Raw genomic sequence first — 16,470 nt, 5'->3', positions numbered from 1 at the left:
CTGGGTGGTTCAGATGGTTAAGCGTCTGCCTTTGGCTCAGGTCATGATCCCAGGGTCCTGGGACTGAGCCCCACATGGGGCTCCCTGCTCAGCGGGGAGTCTGCTTCTCCCTCTCCCTCTGCAGCTCCCCTCCACTTGTGCTTTCAAACAAATAAATAAAATCTTTTTTTTTAAAAGGGAGGATCCCTGAGATAAGGTAAATGGAGGCACAGCTGTATGTCAAGATTAACCACCATAAAAATAAACTAAAATATAATCTCAATCATGGGGTAAAGTGTAAAAATTACATGATGCTACATAAATGTAATTCCTGAAATTCTCTGTCCTGGTTCTCATCTCCACCAAGTTTTCTGTAAGCCCATATTACCCGGTAAAAAGCAGCAAGGTGCTTCTTTTTAATCATCTCTAGTTCACTTTGCGAATATTTGAGTCGTGTATGAGTTCCTTGTACTAGAGTCTGTATTTGTTTCAAATCTGCTTCCTTGCGAAGTATCTTCATTAAATCCTAAAAAGGGAGAGAAACAGAACATTTTACAACAGAAAGGCACTTTCACTTTTTTAAAGTGCTTTCATGTGTCATAAGTCACCCACACCCGGTCTTCCCCCTTCTGATAAGAGACTGGCAGTTAAGTGCACAAGCCATCTGGAGGGACCACAATGCCCTACAGCACCCTCAGAGACTAACACACTTCCTAGGCAGAAACAGGAGTGAAAAATGAGGAACGCGAAGTGTGCGTTCCACCCAAGGCACACAAGTGACATAAATGGGATCAGCCTTGCTTCTAGTACATTCTCTTTCTCCTTCACCCACCCCATTACTCAACCAGCTTAACTCCCCAGTGCAGGTGTGTTCTGTATTTGTACTCCTGGTTTTTACACGAGTACACGTGTGCACAGTTACCTATACTGTTTCCCAGAGCTGCTGTTTTATGTTCCTGATGTGTTTTTTTTTTTCAGTGGTGGGTCACTCAACTAACAGAAGCTTTCAAACAAATGTGGGTTTATGATTCTCACACAACAGCTGTCTAGGGTAGTGCAGTTCCTCAACAAGGGCATATAACTTTTAGCTTCTTAGAACAATGGTCTAATCCTCATGCTTGCTGTCTCTTTACAAGATGGCTGCTGCATCTCCAGGCCTCCCGACTGCATTCCGGTAAGGAAGAATAAAATGCAGGAGATGAAACCAACACTTTCATTTATAGCTCTAAAACTGTCACATGGCCACTGGTAGCTACAATGAAAGTTGGGAAATCTAGCTGTTTTGTTTTGTTTTTTATGATTCTTTAATAGAGCCCAGGAAGAAAGGAGGACGTAGATAGGGACTGGGCCAGCAGACTACACCACCGCCTGCCATTGCCTAACTTTTCAAATATCCCACTTCTTTTTGGTCAATCTTTATTTATATATTTATTTTTAATTATTTTTAATTATTTAACTATAAATAATTAAAATATTTAATTATTCTTAATCTATAATTAAGATTTTTGAAAATCTTCCATTTCTTTCAGGTTTTCAATTTTTTTATTATATAGTTATTTGCTCATAAGATCCCTTAAATTATTTTAATCTTTTCGTTCCCAGTCTATTTTTGCTTCTAACTTTTCCTCCCTTTATTAGTGTTGCAAAGAGTTTATTATTATTAGTCTTTCAAAAGAACAGCTTTTAGATTCACTGGTCCCTTTTCTCTTTTGGTTTGTTCTCTAAATTCAGCTTGAAAAATTCCATTAGGGCGCCTGGGTGGCTCAGTTGGTTAAGCGACTGGGTCCTGGGATCAAGTCCCACATCAGGCTCCACCTGCTCGGCGGGGAGCCTGCTTCTCCCTCTGCCTGCTGTTCCCCCTGCTTGTGTGCTCTCTGTCAAATAAATAAAATCTTTAAAAAAAATTCCATTATAAGTTCTTGTTTATTTTGTGGTGGTTGTTCTAGTTTCTTAAAGTAATAAATGTCCCGATATCTCATCTTTCTTCTTTAAAAATGGAGGTATTTCCTCTTGATGTAGCTTGTATGTGTCTCAAAGACTTCCCATTTACCACTTTCGAGACATTTTGTAATTTGCCTTTTGATTACTTCTTTGATCCCCAAACTACCTAAAAGGGCTTTTCTTAATTTCTATGCAAACAAAAATTTTTTAGTTACTACTTCTAACTTCATTAAATTATAATCAAGATGACCTTTTAAAAAGCTACTGAGGTTTCCATTATGGACAAGCATATAATTAGTTTTTTAAAGTGTTTCGTGGATATTCTAAGTAATATCTCAGATTTACTGAGCACTTACCAGTGTTCTATCAAGTTTACATTTTTTAACCTACTTAACCCTTTCAACAGTGCTGTGAAAGATGCGCTATTGTTATCCCCACTCTCAGTCCGGGGTCCTGGAAGGAGGCTGACTACAAAGAAACCAGGGTATGATGGAAATATTCTGTGATTGCGGGGGCAATTACATGACTACATACATTTGTCCAAACTTACTGAATCACCCGCTTAAAATGGGTGGCAGTTATTGTATATAAATTATACCTCAACCCAACAAAAGTCAAACAATATATTTACAACATATATGACTAAGAACTAATTTACTCATTATACAAATAATTCTTAGAATAGGTAATAAAATAATAAGCAACCTAATAGAAAAATGTGCATAGGAGATAAATAAGCAGTTTGAAGAAAAAATTACAAAGAACCAATAAAACAAGCAGAAATGCTCAATCTCAGGTATAATTTAAGAAATGCATACTCAAACATTTGGGTCATATATATATTTTTTTACCAATCAGATTGGCAAAGATGGAAATATCTGCTAATATTTCGTGTTGCAATCCAGGGACATACACTACTACAAGTGTTCTTTTGATGGGAACTTGGCAACATCTAATAGTATAAAACCACATTTGCTTACACCCAGAAATTCCACATATAGGAATTCATCTTAGAGATATATTTATACAAATAAAATTATTTTAAAATAACAACATTTATATAGTACTCACACATGCCAGGCACTGTTTTAAGTATTTTAACTGGATTATGTGATTTAATCCTTAAACTTAAAAGGATGATACTTTTATTATACCCATTTTGCAGGTGGGAAACTTAGGGTACAGAGAGGTTAAGTAACTTGTCCAAGGTCCTACTAAGTGCCTAGTAAGTGGCGGAACCAGGACTGAAACTCAGGCAGCGTGGCTACAGAATTTATACTCCTAGGTACTGGTTATTCTCCTTCTCTGAAGAATGTTTAATGATGCCTCGCTTGTAATAGCAAAACCTAAAATGTCCATTATTGGAGACTGGTTAAGTAAACACAACCTATACAATGAAATACCAGGCAGGATTCAGTAAAAATAAGTGGTTCTCTGTATGCTAAGATAAAAACGTGTCCTTGTTATGATGGTAAATGTAAAAGCTTGTTGCAAACAATATTTGTAGCAAAAGCCCATCATAAAACAAACAGGAAAAATAATACATATACTTGCATATACAGAGGAAATTTCCAGAAGCTATATATCAAACTGTGTTTAGCAAGTATCACTGAGATATGAGGATAGGTAAGAGAAATATTGTCTTTGACTTTATTCTATTTTGCTTTATTGAATTTTTTAAACTATAGGCATGGTACTTTTATGACCACAAAAATTAATTTTAAAACACAATTATTCTACAGCTTAGTATTCCACAACTTTTACAGCATGGGCTTACCTTTAACTCCTGGATCAGCTGGGCTCTTCTGTCTCTTAAGTTTTTTATCTCCTTCTCATCCCAGCTTCTAGCTTTGTATTTTAAGTCACTTGACCCTCCAGAGATCACCCCAGATTTTAAAAATAATGTTCCATCAAGAGCTACTGTCTGTAAAATTAAAAATATTTTATCCTGGAGAAATGTACATAAGGAAGATAAAAATAGGATATAAAATGGCAATTTTTACAGCTGAGAATTAATAGATGAGAAAACTACTTACTGAAATTTACTAATAAAATACCTAGTTTATGAAAGGACACTAGCCGATAAACAAACCACAAATAAAACATCCTGTTTTGCTAAAGCCCAAAGCAATTCTAGACAACAAATTAGCAGCAGTTAAAAAGGTTCAAAATAAATTGTATATTGGGGCGCCTGGGTGGCTCAGTCGATTAGGCGTCTGCCTTCAGCTCAGGTTGTGATCCCAGGGTCCTGGGATCGAGTTCTGCTTTGGGCTCCGTGCTCTGTGGGGAGCCTGCTTCTCCCTCTGCCTCTCTCTCTGTCTCTCATGAATGAAAAGAATCTTAAAAAAATAAATTATATATTAGCTCCAAACATATTCAATATTGAGAAGCAAACACCAAGGATATTTGTATTTAATATCAAATGGTTTGTATTATGTAATCCTATATTTTGAAGAATCTGTTGTCACGTCAATGGTATATTATGAAAATAGCCTTAGCAACTTTAGGATACCAAACATAGTGCATTCTCCAAGGTACATATGAAACCGGGACCAAGAAAAAAATTTAAATGGAGTCAAAGGTATAAAATAGCTTCAAGTTTATAGTCTTGTGATTAAGTATATGCTTTATGGAGTAAATGATTCTCAATGTCTTACAAATGTTTCTAATTATGTAACAAAAGCAGGAGGGGACCACCTGTGGAAGACCAAAACCAGCAGAGTGAGCTTAGGGAAAAAAAGCCAACAAACAGGAGTCTCATCCATTCCTTCATTCAGACAGACTGTCCCTGAGAGCTGCTGTGTTTGAGACATTCTATACTGACACCGGAGCGACCGAAGGGAGGGACATATGGCACTGACCCCCAGGGAATCATGCTAGTAGGGAAAGAAACATAACATTACAACAGAAAGTAAGGAGAAGCTAGAATCACAGGGTAATCTGGAAGCATAAAACTGGGGGGTCCCAACCCAGATCCTCCACAGAAAGCTTCCTGAAGAGGGGAAGATTTTCATTGTATCAGAGGAACTAGTTAGAAGTTAGTTATATTTAGCAGAAAACTCAGTTTCTTTCTCTCTCACAATTACAGAAGTACGCATTCCAGGGTTTGTATGATGGCGCCACAGTTAACAAAACCCAGACTCCTGATATATTATTGCTCTGTCATCCTTAGTATTTGGATAACTCTTCAAGGGAGATAGCCTTTTTATTTTCTGGAAGGCCTTAGGGGCTCCCTTCCTTCCCAGCTGTTAGCCTGGCAATGAGTTTGCTCATTGGGTCTGAAATGGCTCTTTGGAAAACACTAGATCTTTACTGGATGACAACAGCAGAGGCATGGAAAGTGAGCTCCTAATGGGAAGTTCTCTCTGGTCAGGAAGGCAGTTAGTTTCCCTGACCAGGAAGCCCACTGTTACACATTCCACTGACTCCTCCAACTTCTCCATAAAAATGTCAAGTGGTATGGAGGCAGCATCCCTCTCCTGGAACACTTTTAGCTGTGAGTTTTGCCTGGCCAAACCATACCTCTCTTGAATGAAAGATGAAGATCCACATAGGCTCCTCCGCTTTTAAGTTCTCCATAAAGCTTACTTTACTATGTGACTATGTGTCACTAGTGATGTGTGTGTCAGGATCTCTCATATGACAATTTTCAAAGTCATTTTGTAGTCCAGGAGAATCCTACAGCACCAGCTATCATGTCTATATTTCAAGAAAGAAAGTCAAAGGGTTCTATTAAGAAACTTTCCTGGCAGGCCTACTGATGACTGCCATTTACTTCCAGTGGCCCCTCTGAGATGTTACACAGTAAGATCAGGTTTCTGTTAGCATGGAGAAAAGGGAGAGGGCTATTAAGCAGGCAGCTGCAGTCTCTGACACGGACAGGTAGGACGCAGCCAGGAAAAGAACAGTGGCAAAACGCTGGCAGTGGCGCACAGACACCTAAACAGATAGTATGTGCATGCGCCACAGGGGTGGGGTAAGGAAAGAGGGAACATAAAGAGTTTAGAATTCCTAGAAGGTAAAATGAGAGCTAAGGAACAGCTTAGAGGTGAGGCCAGTAGGCAGGGCAGATATTGGGGCTCTTTGTGTGCCGTCACAGGAAGAATGGGGATTGAGAACAACTGAGGACTGATGGGGTTTTTCGAGGGCACGGAGTTGGATTAGCACTGAATGGGGTGACAGCACCCAGGAGAGAGAAATGGTCAGACAGGAGCTTTAAATAGACCACTCTGGCAACTATTTGGAAAATGGATTGGTCCAAGTGAGTTAGAGGTGATGGTAAGAAATCAGCCAATAATAGCTAGGATGAAAAAAAGGAAAAAGATTTGAAAAATGTTTAGGAGGTATAATCAGAAAAGCCTGGGGATTAGAGAGGTTACAAGGAAATCCTTGAGGAAAAACCAGAACTTCATGCTAGAAGAGTAGTACCAAAAATTAAATACAGGAGATCAAGATTTAGAAAGAACATAAATTTAGACATGATTTTACAGTAATTGTGGGCTAATATTTTACTTATTTATTTACAAGGTATATTTTGATTATTTTCTGAAAGAAATTAGATTCTATAAATTATAATAAAGATTATAATAAATATAAATATGCAATAAGATAGCTACAAATACTAGAGATAAATTATAGTAGGTGAAAAAAGAACCAAGTATAATAATCCAGATTATTATAATGAGAAATCACTGAATTCAATTAGGCAGGTAGGAAAAGAAAGATTATTCAGTATATGATGTTGGGGCAGGTAATTAACCATTTAGGGGGAAATCTAATACCTACATCTAACAGTATACATCAAAATAAATCCCAGATTAAAATTAAAATACAGAAGTGATACCACCAAAAAAAGTGAAGAAAAGTTAAGTAACTATATATTTGATCTTGCCAACCCGATCAAAATTCCAATGACACTTTTCAAAGTGCTGGAACAAACAATCCTAAAATTTGTATGGAATCAGAAAAGACCCCGAATTGCCAAGGAAATGTTGAAAAAGAAAAACAAAGCTGGGGCACATTGCCGGATTTCAAGCTATATTACAAAGCCGTGATCCCCAAGACAGCATGGTACTGGCACAAAAACAGGCATATAGACCAATGGAACAGAATAGAGAGCCCAGATATGGACCCTCAACTCTGTGGTCAACTAATCTTCGACAAAGCAGGAAAAAATACGCGATGGAAAAAAGACAGTCTCTTCAATCAATGGTGCTGGGAAATTGGACAGCTAAACATGGAAGAATGAACCTCGACCATTCTCTAACACCACACACAAAGATAAACTCAAAGTGGATGAAAGACCTCAATGTGAGACAGGAATCCATCAAAATCCTAGAGGAGAACATAGGCAGTAACCTCTTTGACATCGGCCACAGCAACTTCTTTCAAGATACATCTCCAAAGGCTAGTGAAACAAAAGCAAAAATGAACTTTTGGGACTTCATCAAGATAAAAACTTTCTGCACAGCAAAGGAAACAAGTCAACAAAACTAAAAGACAACCTACTAGATGGGAGAAGATATTTGTAAATAACATATCCAATAAAGAGTAGGATCTAAAATATATAAAGAACTTATACAACTCAACACCCCAAAATAAAATAATCCAATTAAAAATGGGCAGGGGCAGCTGGGTGGCTCAGTCAGTCAAGCATCTGCCTTCAGCTCAGGTCACGATCTCAGGGTCATGGGATTGAGCCCTGCGTCAGGCTCTGTGCTCAGCAGGGAGTCTGCTTCTCCCTTTCCCTCTGCCCTGCCCCTCCTCCCCCCGCTCATGCTCTCTCTCTCAGATAAATAAATAAAAACTCTTAAAAAAATAAAATAAAAATTGGGCAGAAGACATGAACAGACACTTCTCCAAAGAAGACATACAAATGGCTAATAGACACATGAAAAAATATTCATCATTAGCCATTCAAATCAAAAACACATTGAGATACCACCTTACACCAGTTAGAATGGCAAAAATTGACAAGGCAAGAAACAACAAATGTTGGAGAGGTTGTGGAGAAAGGGAAACCCTCTTAAACCGTTGGTAGGAATGTGGAACCCTCTTACACTGTTGGTAGGAATGCAAGTTTGTATAGCCACTTTGGAAAACAGTGTGGAGTTTCCTCAAAAAATTAAAAATAGAGCTACCCTATGACCCAGCAATTGCACTACTGGATATTTACCCCAAAGACACAGATGTAGTGAAAAGAAGGGCCATATGCACCCCAATGTTCATAGCAGCAATGTCCGCAATAGCCAAACTGTGAAAAGAGCCGAGTTGCCCTTCAACAGATCAATGGATAAAGAAGATGTGGTCCATATACACAATGGAATATTACTCAGCCATCAGAAAGGATGAATACCCAACTTTTACATCAACATGGATGGGATTGGAGGAGATAATGCTAAGTGAAATAAGAAGAGAAAGTTAATTATCATATGGTTTCACTTATTTGTGGAACATAAGAATAGCATGGAGGATGTTAGGAGAAGGAAGGGAAAATGAAGGGGGGGACAATCGGAGGAGGAGACAAATCATGAGAGACTATGGACTCTGAGAAACAAACTGAGGGTTTTAGAGGGGATGGTGGTGGGGTGATGGGTTAGCCTGGTGATGGGTATTTAAGAGGGCACGTACTGCATGGAACACTGGGTGTTATACAAAAACAATGAATTGTGGATGACTACATCAAAAACTAATGATGTATTATATGGTAACTAACATAATTAAATTAAAAAATATATATATTTGATCTCATACTAAAAACCCAATTTACACGTAAAAACAAAACTTACAAAAGTTAAGGGATAAAACTGATTTCTAAATATATAGCATAGACACCATAGTACATACTAGATCCTTCGAGTCTGGATGTCAGATTTAGCAAACAGAAATAAGCATGCTCAGTTAAATGTGAATTTCAGATAAACAATGAATAGTTTTTTAATATAAGTATGTCCGAATATCTTCTTTGGCAACTCTATTCTGGGAGACAAGTTAGGGATGGTTTTCAGTTTCCTTTTTGAGCTCTATTTTCCAAAATTTCTAAACTGCACATTTATTAACTTCTATTTCTGATATATAAAAACCAAACATAATACTGACAAAGAACCTCTATGGGGGCTGGCTTGGAAAGAAGTGTATCAAGAACTCTGTGCTACTAAGAATCTGCCACACTGTGTGTGGGATTACAGTGCCAGCACCCTCTTCCCAGCTGCCAAACTCAGGCAAGTCAACTTTTCCTGTTTGAGCAGGGGTACAAAAAATGATTTTCTGAGGTTCTTTTTACTTTATTGCTTAGTTGACTGTTGCTGTTGTTATTGCAACCATTTATATTGCATGTACTGTGCTCCATGTAGTGCATTTATGCTATTTGATTCCATGTTCACAAGCCGCTGAGGTAGATATTGTTTCCATTTTATAGATAGGGGCTAAAAGATATTAGGTAACTTGCCTAAGGCCATACACAGGGACTAAAGTCCAAGTTGGTCAAACATCTATGCTCATGTTCTCAACCATCATGTTATATACCTCCTTCAATTCCAAAAACGTAGTGAGCAACAATTCATAGAATTTGTGGGTCTTAGGGGTTTTAATAGTTCCTGGGTTTATTAAAACAATTTATTTCTTCTAAAGGTTAATGTAGTCTCAGATAACTTATTTTTATTTGATTTACAATAGGAATTTACAATAGGAATTCAAATTCCTATTCCAGAAGGACTATAATTTTTATCTCCAGCCTGTAATTTTCTTGACTTACAGCTTACATTAGTTGGCCTGGGCAGTAGTCCTATGCCTACGTTGGGGGTTACATTACTGAAAAATAACTTGGCTGACACAACTGGGATTTCATTTAAAATAAGGAGTTAGAGGAATTTTTAAATAACATTAAATAAAAATTCAAGAGGCTATGGTATGGGGTAGAAAAAAATTCTTTGGCATTAAAAACGTATTCTGCAAGATTACCAACCATTTCACTGAATCAACTTCAACTGTTTTAAGAAATAGAGTTTCAGTGTTATAAACTGCTAAGGTAGCTTCTATAATTTTTATGTTATGTGGATTATATATATTTTTAAAGTTGTCTTTCATTGGTATGAAAAATATACTTTAACATTTTATTTCTGAACGGATAAGATAGTCGGATATTTCAAAGTCCAAAAGATACAAGACTGTAGAGTGAAAAACTCCCCTGGCCCTTGCTACCCATGTGCTCTCCCAAGAAGTAATCAATGCTGTGAATTTCTTATGGATTCTTCCAGAAATGTTTTTCATAAACATATACATGTATACATCTATTTCCCCATTGTCTTACACAGATGGTCACATACTATATACTAGTCTACATATTACTTTTTAAAAAAACTGAATAGATCTTGGAGATTGTCTCATACTTGTATACAAAGAACCTTATTCTTATTTAAGGTTGCATAGTATTCCTTTCTATGAAAGCACTATAATTTTATTGAACTAGTCTTATCTGGATTGTTTCCAATTTTTCCTGTTACACAAAATGGTTCAATAAATAAATCTTGTATATGTATCATTTCATATACATGTGAGTTTATCTGTTATGTGAAGTTCCTAAAAACCACAACATGGAGCTGATACAAACTTATACTCCCACAGCAGTAAATGGGAGAGCCTCCTTCCTCATAAAGTGTTATCAAACTTTTTTAACATTGATCAATCTGACAGGTGAAAATAGTATTTCAGTGTAATTTTAATGGGCATTTCCCATATTTTAAGTGAGGATGAGTTTTCATATTTAAGAACAATTATATTTCCTTTAATAAAATAAGTTTATTCATACCTTTGTCCATTTTTCTACTTTGTGTTCTTTTCCTTGTTGATTTATAGGAAAATTTGCTCTTTACCATGAGCTGTAAATGTTTTCCTTGGTTTGCCATGTCTTTTGATTTTGTTTATGGTGATTTTGGCCATGCAAAATTTTTTTAGGTTTATTTAAATGTACCCACATTTTACAGTTTTTGGGTTTTTTGTCATACTGAAAAGGTCTTGCTATTTCTGACATTAAGGAAAAATTCCCCCATGCTTTCTCTCAGTATAATTACAATTTCATTTCTTACATTTATACTTCAAATCCATCTGAAATGTATTCTGATATAAAGTATGAAGTTTAGATTCAGCCATATTCTGTTCCAGATGGTACCATTTTTTCCAACCTTCTGTACCCTGCATTTTATTCTCTTGCTCAATGTATGTAATTTTTGGAAAAATGATCTTTTCATGAATTATTAGCTAGTTAATGACCTTTTCTGGGTCTGTTTTTTGCCACGCCATATTATAAAAGGGCAAAGCATAAATAGACATTTCCACATACTTTTTTGAGTAACAATCATCCAGTCTATGGAAAGGAAGCAAATAATTGTTTCTCTGGTTAAGGGGAAGGGATGGAATAATCACATGTATTCAAACAGATTCCAGATTTTAAAATTTTGTTATGTTAATTTAAAAAATATTTAAAAATTGAGTTATCATAAAAATCTTGATGACCAAACTATAGCTAGCAGAACTGCTGTAACTTATTATTATGTATATATCCTGTATGTAGTTTGTATATAAAATATCATTTTGTGATTTCACCTGCAGTATTTGAATTAAAAAAATTCTAAAACATGGTATCAAGTCTATAGAAAGATAAGTCCATGGAAAACCAAAAGCACAAATGAAGACATCAGATAATTTCTGTGAAAATGTGACATCTATCCAAATGTTTTACACATCCTAAAACAGAAAATTCTGTAAGTGGAATAATAACAATAGGAAGACTATAAAAGTTCCTGGAATATATTTAAGATAAAAGTAAGACAAATGAAACAGATTAAAATTTTGAAATAATGAAAAGAAAACAAGATACAGTCTAGAGGAGAAAGGCATTAGTTACTGTGAACAAGATGCAAGCTGTTTGCTGAATGAAGGAAAGAATAAAGTCTTATCTTCATATGACTTCTTTAACTTAACCACACAAATCTTCAAAAGTCAGTTTAAAAACATGTTTTACAAAGATACAAAAATCATTTATAGCATAATTAGGTAGCAAAATAACCTTAGTAGCTCACTTATTATACCTCCTTAAATTTAATATGTAGAAATCAATGACAGTGATTACTAAAACAGTGATTGAGTTCTCATTAAGATTACTAATAAGTCAATCAGAGAAAGACATGTGTCATATGCTCTCACTGATATGAGGAATTCTTAATCTCAGGAAACAAACTGAGGCTTGCTGGAGTGGTGTGGGATGGGAGGGAGGGGGTGGCTGGGTGATAGACATTGGGGAGGGTATGTGCTACGGTGAGCGCTGTGAATTGTGTAAGACTGTTGAATCACAGACCTGTACCTCTGAAACAAATAATACATTATATATTTAAAAAAAAGAAGAAGATAGTAGGAAGGGAAAAATGAAGGGGGGAAATCGGAGGGGGAGACAAACCATGAGAGACTATGGACTCTGAGAAACAACCTGAGGGTTCTAGAGGGGAGGGTGGTGGGGGGATGGGTTAGCCTGGTCATGGGTATTAAAGAGGGCACGTATTGAATGGAGCACTGGGTGTTATACGCAAACAATGAATCATGGAACACTACATCAAAAACTCAAGATGTAATGTATGGTGATTAACATAACAAATTAAAAAAAGATTACCAATAGAAGTACTAAAATGTCTGAAAAATTAATCATGTTAGATAAGTTAATAAGTTTAATACTGAAAATTCCTACTTTTAATAAGAACAGTCTGTTTTGCATTAATTTGCAACTGTGGACATTCTGGATGTAAGTAAAAAAGAAAAATGACCAAGTTAAAAAAAAATGACCAGCACTTTGTGAGAGCTATTTGCTGGGCACTCAAATGGCACTGTGCACATTATTACTGAATTTAACCCTCTAACCCTACAAAATAGGTGCTATTATTTCCCCAATTTTATTTTATTATTATTTTTAAAGATTTTATTTATTTATTTGACCGAGGGAGAGCACAAGTAGTCAGAGTGGCAGTCAGAGGGAGAGGGAGAAGCAGGCTCTCCACTGAACAGGGAGCCGGACTCAGGGCTCGATCCCAGGACGCTGGGATCATGACCTGGGCCAAAGGCAGACACCTAACAACTGAGCCACCTAGGCGCCCCTATTTCCCCAATTTTAGATGAGAAAATTAGAAATGTAGAGATTAGCCTTAAGTCATGTAATTAATTACTAAGTAGCATCACCAGTCTTACCTCATACCTTATGCTCTTGGATACTAGGTTATACTTCACAAATGTAGTTAAAAAAAAAAAACACGTCAAGAAATTTGAGGAATTTAACATTGCTTAACTAAATACAACTATTCGACTAAGTAAAACAGTTATTTTTAAAATCAAAATCATTCCCTTGAGGTTAGGATTCAGTAACCTCATTTCAACTGTGCTATTTCTATAACTTTAAATGTGTTAAAACCTTGAACATGTAAAAGGATAGTGTCTGCATTAAGCTAGGGAAGAACTAAAATAAATACCTAAATCTTTCCCCTGGTATTCAGAAACACATGCATTATATTGTGAATGCCAGGAAAAATCAGAGATTTGCCAAGAACATTTATTGCATATCAAGTAAAAAAAATTAACTGCTTTAGGCTATGATTACAACAAATCTAATTTCCAAAATATAATTTATGATAATGGGGAATACTACAGAAATTAATTCTTTGAAAACTCAACTGATATAACAACCACTAAAGCCATAACTGTCTTAGGTTCTACGTTGGTTTTCCTTCTAAAAAAGAGCATATGAAAGTGTATGTAGATATTTGTGTGTGTGTAGTATGTTAGTCTTATAGATACTGCTTCAAGTTATCCCAGAGTATGATGTAAGCCTCTTACTTTCCGTCTCTCAGGTCCACCGAATGCAATATGCCTTGCTTCTTCCACAGTCTCACAGACAAGGCCATTTCCACACACAAACTGAATTACTTTCTTCAGCTGAGGAAACTGAGTCTTTATGACATCAATCACCATTTTACAGCCTTTAATCTCCCTTAATCTTTCATTGATTGGCTTGATCTAAAAGGTTAAAAAACACTTGATATATTAGATACACTAAAATAAAAACCAAATAGTACATCCTCAAAAAGCATAAATAAGCATAACAGCAAAAAAAATTTAATAGTACATACTTATATATAATAACATTTTGACAAGAACCTGATGAACTATATATCCCAACAGTGGCTCATGTAACATTTAAAGAAAACATACTTCAGCAAAAGCCAGAAGACATAATTTCCAGATTCAACTCTGCCACCGACCAGTTAGGACAAAGCAATGCACGAGCAATACTCTCAAAATTAGAAAGTCTAGTGGGAGATAATACCCATTTACATATGTGTCATAAGAGTGGCACTTCATGGAACTCAGAAAATCATTTTAGGCTTAAATGACCAGGAAAGCCTTCAGACTTTCTTTGACATGACTTCTAACCTGGGTTTCAGAAATAGAAAAAAAAAAGTGTCTGCAATGATTACTGAAGAACAGCAAGAATGACCTCATTTTCATGAGAAGAAACCAGTGAGAACTAATGACAAGCAGGACTGAGAATTAAATGCAGGGCAGTCCAGTCTAGGGCACAAGCTCTAACCACTGTGTGCATCCCCTGCAGCTCAGGTCTTGAAAGCTGGACCAAGTGGAGCATTTTCTTTAGTAGGCAATAAAAAAACCAGTAAAGGACACCAGCTATGATAAAAGCAAAGTTCCTGCTGCAGTAATTTATTCTGGATACGCTAAGGCCTCTCAATACATACCTTAAGGCCCAAAATTTAGTCTGTTCCACCACGGGCTGATATGTGTTTACTACAATGTATGTAAATCTGTGATTGTGTATTTAACAGTTGAGATCCAGGGTTGGCATTTCATGGACAGACCATATGTCTTAACTGTTCCTACAGTTTGCTATAGAACAAAATAAATTGCTGGCTAGTAGGCAGGGTGGTATACTGCTAGAGTAATGTCCTCAAAATCACCAAGGTAGAATTACAGCAAACTAAATTAGGAAGAAATGATATTAAATCAAAAATTACTATTCTTGGGGCACCTGGGTGGCTCAGTTGGTTAAGCATCTACCTTCGGCTCAGGTCATGATCCCGGGGGTCCTGGGATCGAGTCCCACATTGGGCTCCCTGCTCAGCGGGGAGCCTGCTTCTCCCTCTCCTCTGCCCCTGTCCCCCTTGCTCATGTTCTCTTGCTCTCTCTCCCTCAAATAAATAAAAATCTTTTTTTTTTTAAAGACTTCACTTATTTATTTGACAGAGAGAGACACAGTGAGAGCAGGAACACAAGCAGGGGGAGTGGGAGAGGGAGAAGCAGGTTTCCCTCTGAGCAGGGAGCCTGATGCGGGGCTCAATCCCAGGATCCCGGGACCACGACCTGAGCCGAAGGCAGACGCCTAACGACTGAGCCACCCAGGCGCCCTAAATAAAAATCTTTTAAGAAAAAAATAATTACTATTCATTGCCTACCAATACATTAACACCAGCCATTTGAATGACTAACTGGCATCCAGGCTATGATTTTTTTCAATCACTACTATAGTTTTAGGCAATAAAGACATACTTTAAAAGACAAGATTTTACCAATACGAAGTGCTTATTTAATAAGCATTACAAATTTCTTACATCAAGGTAATCTAGAGCAAGGAATGTCTCTGGTTCAGCTCTTTCTTCCTTCAGAAATCGAATACAATCTTTTGCTACCTTTTCAGAGGCTACGACAATGGCAACCATGTACCGGCCAAAAAGTTTAGTAACAGCCAGCTGGTATTTCTTATGAATAGGATGACAGAGGTCAAGTAGTCTTCCAAACTTAACAGGTTTCAAAAAAAGAGAAAAACAAACACATTATTGAGGAACATATAATTCATTGTTTCTTATGTAACAAGACCAAAAACTAATTTTATAAAATTATAAACCTATTTGAACAGAGTCTTATTCAAATGGACATAGGTTTCATCATGAAGTATCCATTTAGGTGTTAGCACTTAAACTAAGAAAAGAGTAGTGTGGAGGGATTACCCTTACCAAAGTGTTAAAATATTTTACAAGGCTATGATAATAGTATTCATCCACTCTCTTAAGTTATTAAATAAGAATTAATGAGGCACCTACTACATGCAGATACTCAGCTAGACAGTGTGTGAACATTACTGAACATAATAGACACTCTGACCTCACCAAGCTTTCAGTCTAGTAGGGAAGAAAGATATAAATAATAATTTCGAGCACGTACAAAATAGAGCAATAATACACACTATGATAAAGCACAGAATGCTCTGAGAGTTTGTAACAGGGACCAGGCTGACTTGAAAAGTCAGGGGAATCTTCCTATGAAGAAATGTTATCTGAGGTCTGAAGACTGGTCAAAAATTAGACTGAACATCAACACCTTTACTAGAAAATGTCAGAACGTCAACCATCCTGTATCAATGCTCCCCAGAATACCTGAAGATTCAATTTTACATCTTTCTACTCTTTCTTCATTTGATAGGTTCTACTTCAGGAATACGAATTT

At 36.6% G+C, this 16,470-nt stretch overlaps 1 protein-coding gene across 9 annotated transcripts in view; it reads right to left on the bottom strand.

Moving 5' to 3' along the window:
• The window catches only part of SMC1B (structural maintenance of chromosomes 1B), a 67,643-nt gene that overhangs the window by 27,457 nt on the left and 23,716 nt on the right, over positions 1–16,470 (bottom strand). For all 9 annotated transcript variants that reach the window (XR_012375293.1, XM_025881961.2, XM_073882626.1 and 6 more), the window contains exons 10-13: positions 15,579–15,764; positions 13,792–13,971; positions 3,698–3,844; positions 368–505 (exon numbers count right to left, since the gene is read on the bottom strand). Coding sequence is in view for 8 of the 9 variants with exons in the window: in XM_025881961.2 (XP_025737746.2) it covers positions 368–505; positions 3,698–3,844; positions 13,792–13,971; positions 15,579–15,764 (651 nt within the window). In the remaining variant the exon portion in view is untranslated. The remainder of the gene's footprint in view (positions 1–367; positions 506–3,697; positions 3,845–13,791; positions 13,972–15,578; positions 15,765–16,470) is intronic.

The sequence above is a fragment of the Callorhinus ursinus genome, unplaced genomic scaffold, assembly GCF_003265705.2.
Source record: "Callorhinus ursinus isolate GAN/ISIS: 27379988/994484 unplaced genomic scaffold, GSC_fseal_2.0 scaffold48, whole genome shotgun sequence".
In the NCBI taxonomy this organism is placed as follows: domain Eukaryota; kingdom Metazoa; phylum Chordata; class Mammalia; order Carnivora; family Otariidae; genus Callorhinus; species Callorhinus ursinus.
The sequence above is the reverse complement of the archived record's forward strand: the minus strand, read 5'-3'. Positions and strand labels throughout refer to the sequence as shown.